General features: G+C 41.6%; 1 protein-coding gene across 2 annotated transcripts in view; it reads left to right on the plus strand.

Moving 5' to 3' along the window:
- Positions 1-19,101, plus strand: part of olfm2a (olfactomedin 2a) — a 515,218-nt gene that overhangs the window by 482,599 nt on the left and 13,518 nt on the right. For both annotated transcript variants that reach the window (XM_039772893.1, XM_039772892.1), the window contains exon 4: positions 1,358-1,577. In XM_039772893.1, the coding sequence (XP_039628827.1) occupies positions 1,358-1,577 (220 nt within the window). The remainder of the gene's footprint in view (positions 1-1,357; positions 1,578-19,101) is intronic.

The following is a 19,101-nucleotide window of genomic DNA, read 5'->3' on the forward strand; positions in this document are numbered from 1 at the left end:
CCCCGGCAGTCTACCATAAAAGATTAATAAGACTGGCAGTATGTGAGATAGATAGATAGATAGATAGATAGATAGATAGATAGATAGATAGATAGATAGATAGATAGATAGATAGATAGATAGATAGGGGGCGCTATCGCTCCCTTGAACCCCTGTCCAAGACTCCAGACACCAGATAAACGTCCAATAGTTGACTTTATTTATATGCCACAGTGCACAAAGCACCCTCTCCTCCACTATACCCATTAAATACACAATCACAATAATAAACAATCCTCCAACTCCCAGACACGTTGCCACCTTTCCACCCAGCTCAGCTCGCCGTCTGGGAGCTCCCACAGTCCTTTTATACACCCTGACCCAGAAGTGTTCCCAATCCCCAGTCCATGTGATTCTTTATCACTTCCGGGTCAGGTACAAGTCCTTTTCTTCACCCCCGAAGCACGTCACTTCTGTTGTCGCTCTTCCTATGACGCACTTCCGGGTCATAGGGCACAAATGATTCTTCGGTCCTCCCTGCTGCTCCCTCTTGCGGCCCCTATGGTATCCAGCAGGGTCGTGTATAAAAACTACATAGTCCATGATTCTCTGCTGGTCTTCGGGGCACCTCCATACTGCAGGGAGGGCTCCATCTGGCGGCCTGGGGCTATTGGCTAGGATGACAAGCCGGCCATATACCACAATAGATAGTGTGAGCGCTGAAGTCAAAAACAACGGAAAAACTTAAACCCAATTAAAGTAAAAATAATTTCTTTATTCTTAATTCTTGGTGAGTAGAGAGAATGTGAGACTGCCTCTTCCCAACTCAGTCAACTGATTTGGATTTTGGCAGAATATCTAAAGTAAACCTGTTCTCTCTTTTATATCCTAGAAAAGGAAAAAAAACCCTAGCAGTTCATTCTGAGGTTATACATAGCTTAAGGTTAAATTTTAATTTATGACATACTGGGATGTCCTAAAACATGAAACAAACAGCCTTTTGCATTCCTAAGGAATACACCCTTCTAATTATACACACTTAGAATCAATTTAAATATTCTTATAGTCCATAAAGATCTTACATTCTTCACAGGGTCTTCTGATAGTATCAGAGGTCAGCTTTTCCTCATGAATGATAAAAGTTAGTCCCTTAATGCTGTGCACACAGCCCAACTCCTTTTCTGCATAAATGAGGAACAAATCATATAGCTCTCTGCAGCATGATCAACTCAAAACATAGTCCTTGATATCTGTGAGTTAAATAATAATGTTTTCTCTTCCTCAATAGATATATAATTTTAGTATAGTAGGCAGGCTAAGGTATTCTCCATACTGTCTATGTCTTCATTTCCTTACAAGTTGTTTCTTCTCTTTACAGGAGCTCAAAGTTAAAATGGACGAACTCCTGCCCCTGCTGCCAGTGTTGGATCAGTATAAGTCTGATGCCCGAATGATCGTCCAGCTGAAGGATGAGGTTCGGAATCTTTCTCTCCTGTTACTGGCCATCCAGGAGGAAATGGGCGCCTATGATTATGAAGAGCTACAACAACGTGTCCTGATCCTTGAAGAGAGGCTTCATGCCTGTATGCAGAAACTGGGTAAGTGACAAGGACTTCTTTTTCGCAAATCAGCCAGCAGTGAAGGCCCAGTTGTTAGTGACAGCCGCAGAGAGAACTCTAATGAGTGAATAAATGTTACAGTCACAGAAAGCCATCTTAGCCTTGAGATGACCACAAACATCTTTCTGCTTTATAGTGCCTTTTGCTATCTACCTCATTTTTTTATATATATATAGTTCTTATTGTCACAAAGTTCCTTAGTACAGTGGTTCCCAAAGTATTAGATAGATAGATAGATAGATAGATAGATAGATAGATAGATAGATAGATAGAAATTTTAGTATAGTAGGCAGGATTAGATAGATAGATAGATAGATAGATAGATAGATAGATAGATAGATAGATAGATAGATAGATAGATAGATAGATAGATAGATAGATAGATACTTTATTAATCCCAAGGGGAAATTCACAATGTTTTGCACCAAGTACCTCTTTGTCAACGATGTGAAGGACTACCGATGATCAACAGCCACTCAACACTGGGTCTGGGGTAGAGATTTGCGTTGGATCGTCCAGGTTTGTTTTTTGTGTTTGGTTGTTCCCATACTGGTGGTGAGAGGTCTTTGAATAGTGGAGTGTGTGGCCAACTGTGTAAATTCTGTTTAGCTAGATGGCCGAGTTAGTGTTGTCTTCCTGCCTTGCTTTTATTTTTTGTGAGTAGCTGTCTCCATTTTCTTGTGAGTTCTTTTAAAAATAAATCAAGCCTGTTTATGTTTTAGATGGTTTAGTTTTGAGCGTCTCTTGCTTTCGTTTGTATACCCCTAGGCCTTTAGTGGGCCTTTACACCACAGTGTAGTTTGGTGGTGGCAGCCTCAGGCTGTGGAGATTCTTCTCTGCAGCAGGACCCGGAAAGAAGGCTTCTGATGGAGAAACGAATGCAGCAAAAAATAAATAAAACCTGATGGAATCTGGAAGAAAGCTGAACTTTGGGAGAAGTCTTCTTTTCCAGGAATACGATGACTTCAATTATAAAGGGAAAGCTACTGAACAATGGCTTCAAAGCAGCAATGTTAAAGTGCCGGATTGGCCGAGACAGAGTCCAGATCTCATCTCCAGACATCACAAAGGCTCAGTAACGATCACCACAACGCAGGACAGAGCAGGAGCAGTTTTGCAAAGGAGAATGTGGAGAAAGTTGTGGAGATGTGCAAAGCTGAAGAGACCTGAGCCCACACAGACTCCAGGGTGTCATGGCCGCCACAGGGTCCTCTACTAGATAGTGACTCGACGGCGGTGAATACTTCTATGATCAACTATTGTATGTTTTATATTTGTATCCAGCTGAAATACCTGGTGTTGCAGATTTGTAGAACGGATTAAGGAATAAAAACAAAGATTAACGTGTTATTTTAAATGGTGACCCCACTGTTATTGCTAGCTGTCTGATCCGTCATCCGCACTGCCCTTCTATCAACGTCTGCTCTCATGAATCGAGAATTTGTTTCTTTTTGAGTCCGAATTGCATAACTCCTTGTTGGGTTGAGATTCTGAACTTTATTATGTCTGAGTTGTCCTCTTGGTTCAAGGTGGACAGCGTGTGGTCCTTAAATTATGAAGAAGAGCCAACAAAGCAGCAGCTCTTTGATTCTCCTTTGTGTTGCACTGCACTTCCACTCACATTCAGGCCTTACCCAGCACCCCCTGCGTTAGCACACGATACTCCTTCTTCTATTATGTTAGATAGAAGTGGCACGCTGTGTTACCCAGGTAAGTTATGTTAAACTCCTGTCGTTTGGTCTGTTAGTTTGGCTTCAGTCTGTTCAGGTGTTGCACTTGCTTTGAACCAGCAGGTGGCACTGGCGTGTGAACTGTACAACACATGGAAACAAAAAAAGAAAAACACTGGGACCCCTAGGGTCAAAACTTTCAGTTTCAAAGTAGTCTGTTTTTCCCGTATGGTCCAAGAGAGCAGCTACACAAAATTTGGTTAACATCAGTCAAAGGGGGTAGAATTGTACAGGAAACAAACAGACAGACAGGCAGACAGACAGACAGACAGACAGACATTCTAATTTATATATTAAACTAGCTGAGCTACCCAGCTAAGACACGTTGAAATCGAAATAATCAACGTAGACTTCAGCATTATAATGTTTGCAGTGTATCATCTATTGGAATGTTTTAATCAAAGAAATCAATGTAGACCTCAGCATTAATATTTGTAGGGCACCATCCATTGGAAAGGATCTTGAAATGTATGTATTAATAAAATACTTTGCATTTGTCATTCCAACAGGTGGCACATCGCAAACATTTGTTGTAATAATATTAGAAACAAGCTGTGCTACCCATCTAAGATAGGTTCTAATTTAGGAAATCAATGTAGACCTCAGCATTAATGTTTTCAGGGCACCGTCCTTTGGAACGTATTTTGTAATACTTGTAGTAATAAAATGCATTGCATTTTGTCATTCCAACAGGTGGGGCATCACAAACATTTACAGCAATAATATTAGAAGCTAGCAGTGTTTCCTGCCTTGTGCCATGTGTTGGCTGGAATTGGCTCCAGCAGACCCCCGTGACCCTGTAGTTAGGATATAGCGGGTTGGATAATGGATGGATGTAGTAGTAAAATGCATTACATTTGTCATTCCAACAGATGGGACATCACAAACATTTACAGCAATAATATTAGAAGCTAGCAGTGTTACCCCTCTAAGATAGGTTCTAATTTAGGAAATCAATGTAGACCTCAGCATTAATATTTGTAGGCCACCATCCTTTGGAAAGTATTTTGTAATGTATGTAATAGTAAAAAGGAAGCACTGCTGCCTCGCAGTTAGGAGACCCCTAAACATTAAGGGTGGTGCGGTGGGTAGCGCTGCTGCCTCGTAGTAAGGAGACCCAAATTCACTTCCCGGGTCCTCCCTGCGTGGAGTTTGCATGTTCTCCCCATGTCTGCGTGGGTTTACTCCAGGTACTCCGGTTTCCTGCAACAGTCCAAAGACATGCAGGTTAGGTGCATTGGCGATTCTAAATTGTCCCTAGTGTGTGCTTGGTGTGTGTGTGTGTGTGTGCCCTGTGGAGGACTGGCGCCCTGCCCAGGGTTTGTTTCCTGCCTTGTGTCGTGTGTTGGCTGAGATTGGCTCCAGCAGACCCCCGTGACCCTGTAGTTAGGATATAGCGGGTTAGATAATGGATGGATGTAGTAGTAAAATGCATTACATTTGTCATTCCAACAGATGGGACATCACAAATATTTACAGCAATAATATTAGAAGCTAGCAGTGCTACCCATCTAAGATAGGTTCTAATTTAGGAAATCAATGTAGGCCTCAGCATTAATGTTTGTAGGGCACCATTTATTGAAAGTATTTTGTAATACTTGTAGTAATAAAATGCAATGCATGTTGTCATTCCAACAGGTGGCACATCATAAACATTTTTAGCAATAATATTAGAAATGAGCTGTGCTAGCTGTCTACGATGAGTTGAAATGTAAATAATTTATGTGGACCTTTGCATTAATGTTTGTAGGGCACCATCCATTAGAAAGTATTTTGGAAGGCATGTAGTAATGAAATGCATTACATTTTGCCATTCCAACAGATGGCATACCACAAACATTTGTAGCAATAATATTAGAAGTTAGCTGTGCTACTTGTCAAATCTAAGAGATCAACATAGACCTCACCATTAATGTTTGCAGGGCACCATGCTTTGGAAATTATTTTGTAATGCTTGTACCTTGCATTTGCCATTCCAACAGATGGCATACCACAAACATTTGTAGCAATAATATTAGAAGTGAGCTGTGCTACCAATCTAAGATGGGTTGGTATCTAAGTAATCAATGTGGACCTCAGCATTAATGTGTCCATTAGAAAGTATTTTGTAATGCACATAGTAATTAATAATATTCGTAATAATACCATTAATAGTAATACATAATAAGTAATACTTATCCTGGGTATGTCGTTAATCTGCATCTAGCACTGTGAGCAGGTCCTCCAACTTGCAGGGCAAACAAGGGGACTGGTGGCAGGACTGGCACTCCAGCCACTTTAAAAAAAAAAACTTCACACAGTCCCGGGGTGGTGCTGAGGTGTCACCCATTGCACGGCTGCACTCATTCCAACAGATGGAGCCATCACAAATGTTTGCAATAACAGAATGCATTACTATAAAGGTGATCTGCTGGAATGATGGAGACACACTGTAGCAGCCAAACAAACACACAGACATTTGTGCTTTTGTTATATAGATTAAATTAACCCACTTTGTAGAGATCGGTTTTCATTTTAACATTAAAGAGTCTTTTCTGTCGATCATTTTCAAGAAAGCCCAGTTAAATCGACTAGGATTCAATGTCATATAACAAGAAAATGTGAAAATTTCAAGGGTTGGAGGGTGAATATTACTGTAGGCAGTTGTCCGTTTTAGACTGATAAGTAGTATAAATTAAATCCATGTCAGGAAAGTGCAAACTGCTCATTGGCTCATTCCTTGGGTGTTGTAGTTGGGGGGAATAATGATTTCCCAGAGCTCACTGGATGGGTCTGGAATGAAAGGCGTGTGGCAGACATGGATTGAGAGGAAGGGGTCCACAGAGACTGCGTATGCATTGGGCCCAGAGTTCTATGCTTAATCAGATTTTAATATTATTTATAGTTTCTGGTATTTTAAACATTAAAGAGAGAGAATGAAAGTTGAAAGGACGCCCTTTGCACACTCAAGCAAACTAAACAGCAGACATTTCAGACAAACACAGTGAGCGTCGTACATACCGCAGCATGCAGCAATTTCCTTGTATTGGAAGTGCACTAACAATAATCAGATCAAACCCGTCATCCTCGAAATGAAATGAGGCTAATGGCTTTGAGCAAACTTCTTGCCTTCTGACCATCTGGCGGAGAGGAGCAGCAACACTCGCTCTTCTTGCTTCTGAGGGGGCCTTTTAACTTCAGACACAATGAGGAAATGGCCATGGGGTCCGAAGCACCACAGCAGCAGCAGCAGCAGCAGGCAAAATGCCGGGGCGTGCAAAGAATTCCACTTGAGCTGATTTTGTGATTTCCGTTGGCATCTTACCGTGAATGCCCGACTGAAAACAAAGAAGTGAAAGCATTGCAGCATGCAGAGTGGAGAATGTGGAAAAGGGCTCATTTGCCGGATAATTTAACTCTTAGGACGTTCATCCTGACTTATTCAAGTGCAAGTTCATAATCATAATTATTTAATAATTATTATTAAATAATAATTAATTGGAACATTAATTAACATTCTGAAAAGGATAATAACTTGTTGCTCAATCATGAGTATTTTTAAAAAACAGTTTCTGTTAGTCGCTGGGATCATCCATCTCTCTCGATTTTCACAGCTCACTTTTCCCGGATCTTGAGGCCTTGCATGTCTTCACTTTACACCCGCAGTGCATGGGACGAGTGGTCTCGGTTCTCGAATATAGTGAAGCTAATGCAGGATTGGTTATTGACTTTAGTGACACAATTCTTATTTTTTCTTAATTTATATCTATGTGTATAAAACCCTAAGGGTTGTGTCTGTCTGTCACGTGATTACTTGCAAACCACTAGGGTTACAGCCTTGATCTTGGTCATAATCCAAAGGCTATAATGGGATCCATGCTGGTGTAGCACAACATTTGGCTGACGGCACCCTCCATGATGGTATTGGGTGGGGTGGGGGGTCACATCTCTCTTTTTTTTACAGAAAACTGCATTGGCAGGGTCTTGTAGCAGAGAGTTTTAGAAAGGATGCACCAGCGACTGAGCTTTTTTACTTTCTTGTATACATAGTATAGAGAAAGTATGGGAATCGTGAAAAAATCTGACCTTGAGATTTTGATGAATCTCGACGTTTTAGATCTTCCCGAGTCGGAAAATACCATTTTAAAAATGATGTCTGAACTCGAAAACGCTTTGCCCACTTGGTCATTGAGGTTCTGTACACCTGCTTTATATCAAAAATGAGGAATTCTATCAACTTTTGGGGCTCTTCTGGCAACCGGAAGTGGTACGTTACCTGAACACGTTTCTGATTTTTTGAAGTAAACTATGGCTATAAATAAAGATAGATGATGCAAATTTTCTGTGGATATTAGAAATGACAAAAAATAAGTAGAGATGAAATTTGAGAAAAGAACGCAATTCTTGTCAATAAAGCACTAACAAGCTATGAAATTAAATTAACTCTGCTATGTCAGGTCATTCTCATATCCTAGATTTTCTTTCCCTTTCTATCATGCAAATGATTTGAAGGCTAAAATGGACGAGTAATTCTCAGTCCTTCACTTTTTTCTCTTCATTTTTCTTCCAAGTATTTAATTAAACCCAATAGTGCAGATAAATACACACAGGTGTAAATGTAAGTAAGCTAAATGGAGAAATGCTGCTCTCTCTTGTCATTTGCATGTTATTGATAATAAGGAGCAATTCAAATAGCTGTTTAAGACAAAATTAATAAAATAAGGGCTCAAAATCACTAAAGTGAAGCAGAAGTGTTACTTTAGCAATAAGTGCTTTTTATTAAGCAACTGGGTTGGAGCAAAAACCTGCAGCCACTGCGGCTCTCCAGGACCGTGATTGAGGACCCCTGCACTAGGGACAATTTAGGATCACCAATGCACCTAACCTGCATGTCTTTGGACTTTGGGAGGAAACCCACTTAGACACGGGGAGAACATGCAAACCCCACGCAGGGAGGACTCGGGAAGCGCACCGGATCTCCTAACTGCGAGGCAGCAGCGCTACCACTGCGCCACCGCGCTGCCCACAACTTTACATCATAGACATAAACTAAAATATACTCATTAATGCAATTGTGGCAGGGATGTGTTTCGTTGCATTTTGAGCAGAGTTCTCACGAAGTTTAATACATTCTTCGTACTTTGTTACGTGTTTTGTTTTCAAATGATTGAAGAGGTTCGAGATGTTGTCGCTCTTCGTTCCTACTTCTTTCCTACAAAGTTTACATATAACAGTCTTTTGTTCTGTATTATTTTGTCTAAAGCCAAACCATTTCCAAACAACGGAGGTCACATTTGTACCTTTTTTTGGCAGTAAATCATCGCTGATAGCCGAACTCGTTTCAGCCATTGTTGTTACTGTTTAAGATAAGCAGGAGGCGGATGACTGCATTTAGGATGTGCTCCAATTAGCAGAAATAAGGCACTACACACTTGTAGTGTTTAATAAAATATATCACATAATATATCGCGATAGGTTTGTTTTCAAACGATGCATTAAAAAATATTGTTCATATCGTGCCACTCGATATATCGCACAGGCCTACATGGCGGTGGCAGTGCCATGCTACGGAGAACAGGGAGACTGGTCAAATGGAGGCCAAATACAGAGAGGTCCCTGAAGAAAACCTGCTCCGGAGCGCACATGACCTCAGGCTGGGGCAACGGTTCTCTTCTCGGCACAAGACAACGCCGGAGGGGCTTCAGAACAAGTCTTTGGAGTGGCCCAGCCAAAACCCAGATTTAAACCTTGCAGAACATCTGTGGAGAGAGAGCCCTGATGATTGGCAGTTTACAGACCCTAACTTTCCAATCAGATGGTGTTTGAGAGGATCTGCCAGGAAGAACTGCCCAAATCCTGGTGTGTAAAGCTTCAAGAGACTTGGCCAAGAAGAATCTAAGCTGGAATTGCTGCCCAAGGGGCTTCTCCAAAGTACTGAATTAAGGGTCTGAATACTTATATGAAGCAGAGATTTCGGTTTTTGAGTTTTAATAAATTTGCAAACCTGTTTTCACTTTGTCATTATGGGTTATGGCGGCAAAGTGGCGCAGTGGGTAGCACTGCTTCCTCGCAGTTAGAAGACCTGGGTTCGCTTCCCGGGTCTTCCCTGCGTGGAGTTTGCATGTTCTCCCCGTGTCTGCGTGGGTTTCCTTTGGGCGCTCCTGTTTCCTCCCACAGTCCAAAGACATGCAGGTTAGGTGCACTGGCGATTCTAAATTGTGCTTGGTGTGTGGGTGTGCCCTGCAGTGGGCTGGCAACCTGTCCAGGGTTTGTTTACTGCCTTGCACCCAGTGTTGGCTAGGATTGGCTCCATCAGACCCCTGTGACCCTATAGATAGGATATAGCGGGTTGGATAATGGATGGATGGATTATGGGTTATTGATTGTAGATTGATGGGCAAATGTATCCATTTAAAATGTAAAGAGTGCAGAAAATGGAGGGCTCGGATACTTTCTCAATCCAGTTTAGAGAATACTGAAGCTGGATTGTATTGCCTTCACTGGGTGCATTACCCTCTAAAAAGCAATTCATGACACACTGAAACTTAAGACCCCCCCACTATCATATTCTCCATCTGTGTTTGAAATTTATTTTGTAGTTCTGCAGTTTTCACCATTCAGGCTTCTTGATGCTGAATTATTAAATATTAGGGCAAACTGTAGAAAGCACTGAAGAGGCAGAAGACTGATACATCTGTCACTACAGTCTGTTACAAGATTAGAAAAGAAACAAAAACATGTGTTCTGTTCAGAAAAAAATAAATTAAACAAATTTTGGAAAAGCAGACCCTGCATAAACAAAATGGTTTTATAAAAGAACACAATAACGTCATTTTGTTTGTTAGTTTATTCAGCCATTTGGGCAGACAGGTTGTTGGTGGTAAGGCTGGTAACGGGCTGTGAATGTTCATTTTTGAAGATGATAGATTGGTCTCTGGTGGCCTGGCGGTTAGTGCTGGTGCTGCACTGCAGATCAACTCTCCAGGGTTCAAAGCAGGTCTTTGTTTTTGTGGAGTTTACATGTCAAACCAAATCACATTTTTATTTGTCACATTTAAATTATCTGCAGGTGGGCTGGCACCCTGCCCGGGGTTTGTTCCTGCCTTGCGCCCTGTGCGGGCTGGGATTGGCTCCAGCAGACCCCCCGTGACCCTGTGTGGTATAGCGGGTCCACAGCTCATTGAGCGAAGGCCATTTTTAGATAATCACCGCACCCGAGGCGGCTTCGTGAGGGGGGGCGATGTTGTAGGGAGCCGCGGGGCAGTCGTCGATGTGGGCGTTTCTCACCGTGTGCACAGGTGAGGAACTGCCCACATTCGTGATTGCTCCCGTGGCTAATGCTACAGCTGTGATGGCCCCTCACGTTATAAAAAAAGCGCAAGTCGGTTGAAGGGGGAATTGATCGGAGAAAAAAAAGAAAAAGGAAAGAAAGGAAAAGAGGACGGAGGTTACAGGGAGCGAGGAAGCAGCCAGTGCGTGCGTGTGTTGAGCGCGCGATCGAGGGCAGCTGTAAGGAAGCTGGGTGTTAGGCCAACACCCAGACGTTTGAGTTGATGTTGCTCCCGCTGAGTGACCAGGTAGCGGGAGTGCCTAGAGGAAAGCGACGAGCCGCAGAAGGCCGTGGAAAGGCAGCGGAAGTCGGGAGGCTTGGTGGTGGAGTCCCCAATGGTCATTGGTGGACATCAAGTCTCGGGGACTGGGATGAGTGCCATACCGGAGCCAGGGATCGGGAGGTCTCCAGTCTCGCGAAAGTGTAAGAGGATGGCAGCTGCAGTGAGCGGCTTGCCTGCTGCTTGGCCCAAACGGGATAAGCAGGTGACACGCTAATAAACGATGCACCGGATTTGTTGTTGTTTTTAAGACTGCTTCCTAGAGAAGATTTTAACCTCTGGTTTTAAAGGATTGTTTTTTCTTATTGTTGTTTTAACCTCCATGTTCTTTTTATGGATTATTTAATGAAGAACTTTGAAACTGCACTATTTATTGGAACACTGTTTTTGTTTTGATGGACAGTTTTAAATAAAAGCACTATTGCACTTTTTGCACCACCCCTTGCTCAATTGTTTATTTGCCTCCATTGACTAGCTCACTCGGTTTCATTATCGACGGTGTTGGGTTCAAGGGTTCCCAAACATCAAAGGGAGTGTGGAGCCAGAACCCACATCGTCACACCCTGTAGTTAGGATATAGCGGGTTGGACAATGACTGACTGACTGACATTTAAGTTACACACGCAATACAATGTGTGGTGAAATGCTTAGTTGGTAAGTTGTGCATTAAGTAGACTATAAAATGACAATAAACAACAATACACAACTTTAAACATAGTCTGTCAATTAAAATAACTATGTTTAATGACAGCAATAGTATGAATTACATTAAAAGAATAAAAATATGTAGGGTGGCATGGTGGTGCCTTGCAGTAAGAAGACCAGGGTTCATCTCTCAGATATTAGAAGATCAAGAAAATACGGACACGTAACTCCAGTTCTTAAATCCTTACGCTGGCCACTCACTGTAAAGTTTAGAGCAGATTTCAAAATCCACCTTTTAACATATAAAGCCTTAAATGGCCAAGGTCCGGCTTATTTGTCTGAACCTGTGTGTGAATGTGTGGAAGAAAATTATGAATACAGACACCCCCTCACTGGAATGCCCTGATTTAAGCAATAAAATACAGGCAGGAGAAAGCATCAGTCGTTATTCTTTATCTAAATCTCCGAAGAGGTAACAAGAGCATGACATGTTAGCCAAAACGCTACAAAGAAAAAAGTGTCCTCTGCGCAATATTTATACAATCCATTGATTAGGTCACTACTCAAATGAAAGAAATTCATTACATAATCAGAAAACTTTTAACATGATTGGTTACACCCAGTTGCTAGCGGGACATGGCAGATGTTGATACCTTAAATGACCACAATTTGATTGGTAGTCCTGTTTGCTTAGGATATACGCAACATTTTAAATGTATTATTTTTATTCTTATTTTAGGAGAGGTGTGAGTTTCTCCACATACACCTTGTTTCTCATGGTATAAAAGAAAATAACAAGGGCCTATATATATATATATATATATATATATATATATATATATTGTCGCAGTAGTGCTCCCTTGAACCCTCAGGTACCATGCCAAACACCTGGTAAAATTGCCACAATGATTATATTTATTATAATAATGTGCACCAAGCACCCTCCACTCCACTATATTCATAAATCACAATTACAATAATAAATCAATAATAATCACAATCCTCCACTCCCAGACGCGTTGCCCTCCTACCACCCAGCTCAGCTCACCGTCTGGGAGCTCCCTCAGTCCTTTTATATTCCCTGACCCGGAAGTGTTCCCAATCCCCAGTCCATGTGATCTTGTATCACTTCCGGGTCGGGTAAAAGTACTTTTCTTCATCCCGGAAGTCCGTCGCTCTTCCTATGACGAACTTCCGGGTCATAGTGCACAAATAAGTCTTTGGTCCTCCCTGCAGCTCCCTCTTGCGGCCCCTGTGGTATCCAGCAGGGCTGAGGATAAAAACAACATAGTCCATGACTCCTGCTGGTCTTAGGGCACCTCCATACTGCAGGGAGGGCTCCATCTGGCGGCTTGGGGGACTTGGCCGGGCACAGTCCACAATATATATATATATATATATATACTGTATTATGATCCAGCTGGGTACAAAAACAGGAAATGTACAGTAGTACTATAGAAGAATGGTTATGCCATAAATAGAAAGTACCTCTCTTAAGGTATTATATAAAATAACAAAAACTACATTTTATCATAGTGAATAATAAAATAACAGCATCAGCTTTTAAGCATAAGCTCACAAGGATAGGAGACTCAGACACATGCCAGGTGCACATTGGACCAGGGCTCAAATTCAGCTCCTAAAAGCGCACATTAAGTTCTCAAGATGCTGGCCTGCTTATGATTCCAAGAATTAATAAAATAACAGTGGGAGGTCGAGCTTTTAGTTACAGGGCCCCTAAACTGTGGAGTGGTCTGCCTGCTACTATAAGAGATGCCCCTTTGGTCTCTGGCTGAAGACTCACTACTTCAGTTTAGCACACCCTGACTAGAGCTGCTGATTAACTGTTCAGACAGCATCTCTGTTGTTAGTCATTAGCACTAAAACATAAGTAACATGATCGTTATAATTGGATACTCACCCTCCTCACCTATTCTGATTCTCTTCTTGGTACTCAAATGTGGCACTTGGTGCCACTGCCCACCTGCCAAGTTGTTCTGCCTGCCTAAGGTAAAGTCATCTCTGATGGAGAGTCCCAGGAATCATCGGGTAGAGGGGTCCTTTCATCAGATTGACTAGCCCAGTGCCCAGTGGAATGGCCAATAGGGGGAGGCCGCTTGATGCCTGAGGTCTCCAGGACTCTAAACAAATCCAAATCATATTATGTGATATCATCTACTGTTGATGTAGTCTGTACTTGTAGTATATTTATTTTACTATTATGCTGTATTGAGGATTACTTGTGTTTTGTTCTGTGTTGTATTGTCTTGACTTCCTTCTTTTTGACGCCCACTGCACACCTGAATAGGGGTCTCTCTTTGAACTACCTTTCCCAAGGTTATTTTCCTGTTTTTTTTTGGGGAGTTTTTTCTTGTCTTCTGAGTCAAGGCTGGGGGGTCAGTCAAAAGGCAGGGCCTGTTAAAGCCCATTGCGGCACTTCTTGTGTGATTTTGGGCTATACAAAAATAAATTGTATATACTATATCTACGTATGGAGTTTGCATGTTCTCCTTGTGTCCAGGTGGCTTTCCTCTGGCATGCAGGTTAGGTGGATTGCCGATCTTAAATTGGCCCCGCTGTGTGTGTGTTTGTGTGTGTGGGTGTGTGTGTGTGCTCACCCTGTGATAGACTGGCACCCTGTCCAGGGTTTGTCCCTGTCTTGCACCCTACATTAGCAGAGGCCACACGATCCTGTACAGGAATAAGTGGGTTTGAAAATGACAGACTGACCAACTAATAAATAAGTAAATAATAAATAACTTGACATAAGAGACAATAGGGCATCATGGAGCTCTAGGCTCTGTCCTCATTCCAGATGTTTATGGCTCCTCCTCAGTCTCCCTGAACTGGTCTTCAGGCAGCCATAGTGTTTCCATGACCACAGCACAAAGACAAGTCGGTAGTTGGAATGGTTGGCATCTCTCATCATTTTCTTTGCCCTGGTCCGTCATCACTTGGTGTAGATGCCCCAGATGTGACCCCGCCACGTTCTGCCAACCAGATGACATTACATCTTATCAGGATGCTTTGGTGGTGGATATGTAGAAGTTCTTTAATATTTAGGAGTAGGGCAGTCTGAAATCCCTGAGGCGTCTGAGGTGGTAAAGATATTGTTGAGTCTCCTTCACCGAGGTGCCAATGTGCTTGGACCAGGTCAGGCCCTCTGTGATGTGGACGCTAAGGTATCTAAAACTGTTCACCCACTCACACCTGAGTGTTATGTGAAACTGAGGGGTTGGTGGTTCACAAGTCCACAATCAGCTCCTTTGTCTTGCTGACATTCAGGAGTAGGCTGTTGTACGGGCACCAGTGTTACAGATTCTCCGTTTTGTCTATGTACGTCTGCTCATTGTTTCTAGAGATCAGGCCCACCACAGATGTGTCACTAGCCAACTTGACAATGATGTTAGATTCATGTGCAGCCATTCAGTTGTAAGAGCAGAGGACTCAGAACATGGCCCTGTGGAGACTCTGTGTTGAGAGTGAGGGATGATGAAGTGTGGTCATAATAGCTATTCATGGTGGCTCTAAAATCCGTGCTGACCCCTACTCTCATTTCTGCGCCACCACCACCTACTCAAAGCATCATGATGCTCCAACAATGATGGGTGGATTAAAAGCCAGAAGTCTACGTGACCATCATCATCAAGCCCTTCCATGAGAACCCTAAATCCAAAGAGGACTGTTTCATTTATGTGAGGTAGAATGCCCAGAGGGGACTGGGCAGTCTAATGGTCTGGAATCCCTACAGATTTTATTTTTTTTTATTTGTTTGGAGTTTTTTTTTTTTTTGTTGTTGTTTTTTCTGTTCATCGGACCTTACTCTTATTCTATGTTAATTATCGTTGACTTATTTTATTTTTCTATTCTTCATTATGTAAAGCACTTTGAGCTACATTTTGTATGAAAATGTGCTATATAAATAAATGTTGTTGTTGGTCACTCACTCAAACCACCGGGGGTCTGTCTGTCGAGAAGTTAAAAACCCAGTTGCATTGTGAAGTGTTCAGATGCAGGTCCCTGAGGTTGGAGATGAACTTAGAAGGGTTTATTATGTTAGATGTTGAACCATAGCCTATAAATAGCATTCACATATACAGTAATTCCCTCTCTTGTTGTTATGGTGGGCCCAATACAGTATGTAGGGTCAAAGATCCTTTGTAGATTTTCTGCAACAACTGTAATGGATGTACTGTAATTCTTTGAACAGTGAAGTATATTTGTAACTCTTGACTACAAGTGGGTGTAGTGGCCATTTGGTGCTCCACACAAAAACAAAGGTGGTTGTTGAGTAAAGGAGAGCTCAGCTGACAACACTGGAGAATTCTGCTATTTTGAGGCTTTCCCTGCCCTCAGGAACATAGCAGTTCATGCTGTTAAAAAAGCTGGATCTAAAGGTCTTTGTAATGCAGATGTTGTCAGTTCTCAGCTGGCCACCGGCAGTAACCAGAGTGCAAATATCCACACTGGGATGGATTAAAGTGTCAGTGGCCCGCTCCATGATAAAACATTTGGCGTAGTCGGCAGGATCTGAACTGTTAATGATTAGAATCTTGTGGCCTGTTGGTGGTGCAAAGAAAAAGGAGAGGCCACAGGTTTGTGGCTGGCGATTGACCGTTACCACAGACTGGGATGGATTGCAGTGTGTCACAACAAAACACTTAACGTAGTTGTTAGGATTTGCACTATGGGCATTTGGATTGTTGTGGCCTGTCGGTACTGTTGAAAAAAAGAAGTGAAAGAGCACTCAGCTGACCTGACCAGGAAATTTCACTCGCAGTGTTTAGAGGCCGTCCCTATTTGCAAGAGTGTAAGGGTTCTCCCGTTGTTCATGGTATTAAAAATGGAGTTTGTGATGGCCTTTGTAATCCAGATGTGGAAGGTGCATGGTCAGTAGTACCAGCCACACTGCAAATGGCCAGACTGGTATAGACAGCACAATGCTGTTTCCTGCCTTGCACTGAATGCTTTTAGGATGGACTCTGGCCCCCGATGATTCAGAATTGGGTTAAGTGGTTTGAATATGAGCGTCAGCAGTGGGATTTGATCCCACATTCTGAGGGTAAGTAGTTTAAAGCCATAACCACCAAATCAAATTGCCTGCATAGCAGGGGACTGTGCTGTGGGATGGTGTGCCCTTGAAGGGCCCAGTGGTGAATAAAGCAACATCGATTGACTGAAGATGATAATGACATTTGATGATGGCATAGTGATGTTTACAAATACATAGCTTGTCACTGCAGGGTATCTTAAGGGTCATGGAATGTCCTTTGGCGTAGCACACTCTGGCACAAACTGAAACTGAAATAAAGGCATGATTTTTTTTGGATATGGAAGGAAAATCCACTTAGGAATGTTCAAACATCACACAGTCAGTGTCTGGGATTAGGGTTTAAATACAAGACTCTACAAATAGAAGGCAGCAGCACTAACCACTGCACCACCATGCTACCCGTGATATGACAGCAGTTAAATTTAATGATTTTCGGTGATGTTTACTTCTGCATATCTCAGCATTGTATCTTTAGTGTAATATAATATGCTTTGAGGTGATGCGCCACATGAAGGGCAAAAACATAAAAAATAAACCATGCTTGACTAATTGAGGAAGCCATGGACTTGTACTTCAAGAGTCATCTAATATAATCTTGTGTGGAGCCAACCATGAAGGGCACTATAAAATAACAAAGCCTGGCTGAGGATTACAGTGTGGTTTGAACATTACATAGGGGTGGCACCTCATACATGTCGCTGCAATATAATTTAATATAATATAATATAATATAATATAATATAATATAATATAATATAATATAATATAATATAATATAATATAATATAATATAATATAATATAATATATCAAAGGTGCTATAAATAATAACAGTGATTGAGAATTTTATAGGATTGGTAACTCAAACATGTCCCCTGGCTGTAATGCAAGGTGGTACAATTTATTTGTGTACAATGAAATGCACTATATTATTTATTATTATTATTATTATTATTATTATTAATAATAATAATAATACATTTTATTTATATAGCACCTTTCCCATGCTCAAGGTACTATAAATAGTTAATTTGATTGAAGGGTTATGATGTGGTTTGACCATTCTGCAGGGCTAAATACATAAATACAGCGTTTCTCAACCTTTAAGTATTTGTGACCTGAGTTTTCATAACAGATTTTTAATCTCGCCCCCCCTAACATTTTTTTGAAATGTAGATGCATATTTTATTATGCCTACTTAACTTTTATCGACATTTATCTAACTCTATATTTATTGTTCAAGTATCAGAATGTAGTTTAAGTTCATTTGTTTTGGTTTCAACAGATGTTTTTTTCATATTTTCGATTCTTGTTTTCTTTTTTTCACATCTTCACGCCCCTTTTTGTTACTTTGCGCACCCCTAGGGGGGCCCGCCCCACAGGTTGAGAACCACTGTATAAATATGTTGTTGCACTGTAATGCAAGACGATATGATTTGATTGGCAGGTATTGTGAAAGGCATTATAAAAAAATAATAGTGATTAAGAATTTTATGCAGCTAGCCACAATATCTGTCTAAGACAGGTAATACAGATATTTAAAAATATTGGCCACGTCTTGCCCTACATGTAATTTCAGCGCAGATGTATTTGAATCTTTTGACAAGTGCATTCCCGTAAAGCCCGTTTCTCAGACTCTCTCATTATTTTCGATGCACCTTCCTCGCCTGCTGTCCGGTTTTACACTTTGTCTTTGAAGGCGACTCTCTCAGTGTGAATCTTCTTCTCCTCTTGCCTGGCAGCTCTATCCTTAGCGCCCTTTTCCCATTATACCCAGCATCTGTCCTCTGCACATGTCCAATTGAAAGGCACTATAAATAATAATCCTAAATGGTGAATTATGTGATTTGATTATGTTAGTTATGCATGGCCTATAGTATTTGGAGTAGAGGATACTATGAAGGGCACTATAAATAATAAAGTCTGACTGCAGTGTCATTTGACTATTCACCAGCAATATATACTCATGCATGTCACTGAGTTGTAATGCAAGGTAATACGATTTGGGGTGTTGGATACAATTAAAGGCGCTATAAATAATAACCCTGATTGTAAGATTATGACATGATTTGACAATTCTTCAGGTGTAATTACTCATACATGTCTCCGATTCATAATACAAGGCAATAGGATTTGGTTGGTGGGTACTTTGAAAGGCACTATCTCATATATAAACGTCTATGCGTGGAAGTTTATGTGTCTGTCTGTCCAGCCTGAAAGTGAGAGGTGGAGTCGGGGTTAGGGCTTCACCTCCGAGGATATGCGAGCGAGGCCAGCATGTCGGCAACACAAAACCTCTAAATAAAGAGGTACTCGCTTAGCCGCTAATACAGAAGTGAGGCGAGCACATCGGAAAAGCATTATGCCTTTTACTTTTCCTCCTGCCGCAAATACACAAGCGGGGCCAGCATGTCAGCAAAACGAAACCTCCGAAGAAAGACAAAGTTGCTTAGCTGCTAATACACAAGCGAGGCGAGCACATTGGCA

Source organism: Polypterus senegalus, chromosome 12 (genome assembly GCF_016835505.1).
Source record: "Polypterus senegalus isolate Bchr_013 chromosome 12, ASM1683550v1, whole genome shotgun sequence".
NCBI classification, from domain to species: Eukaryota; Metazoa; Chordata; class Cladistia; order Polypteriformes; family Polypteridae; genus Polypterus; species Polypterus senegalus.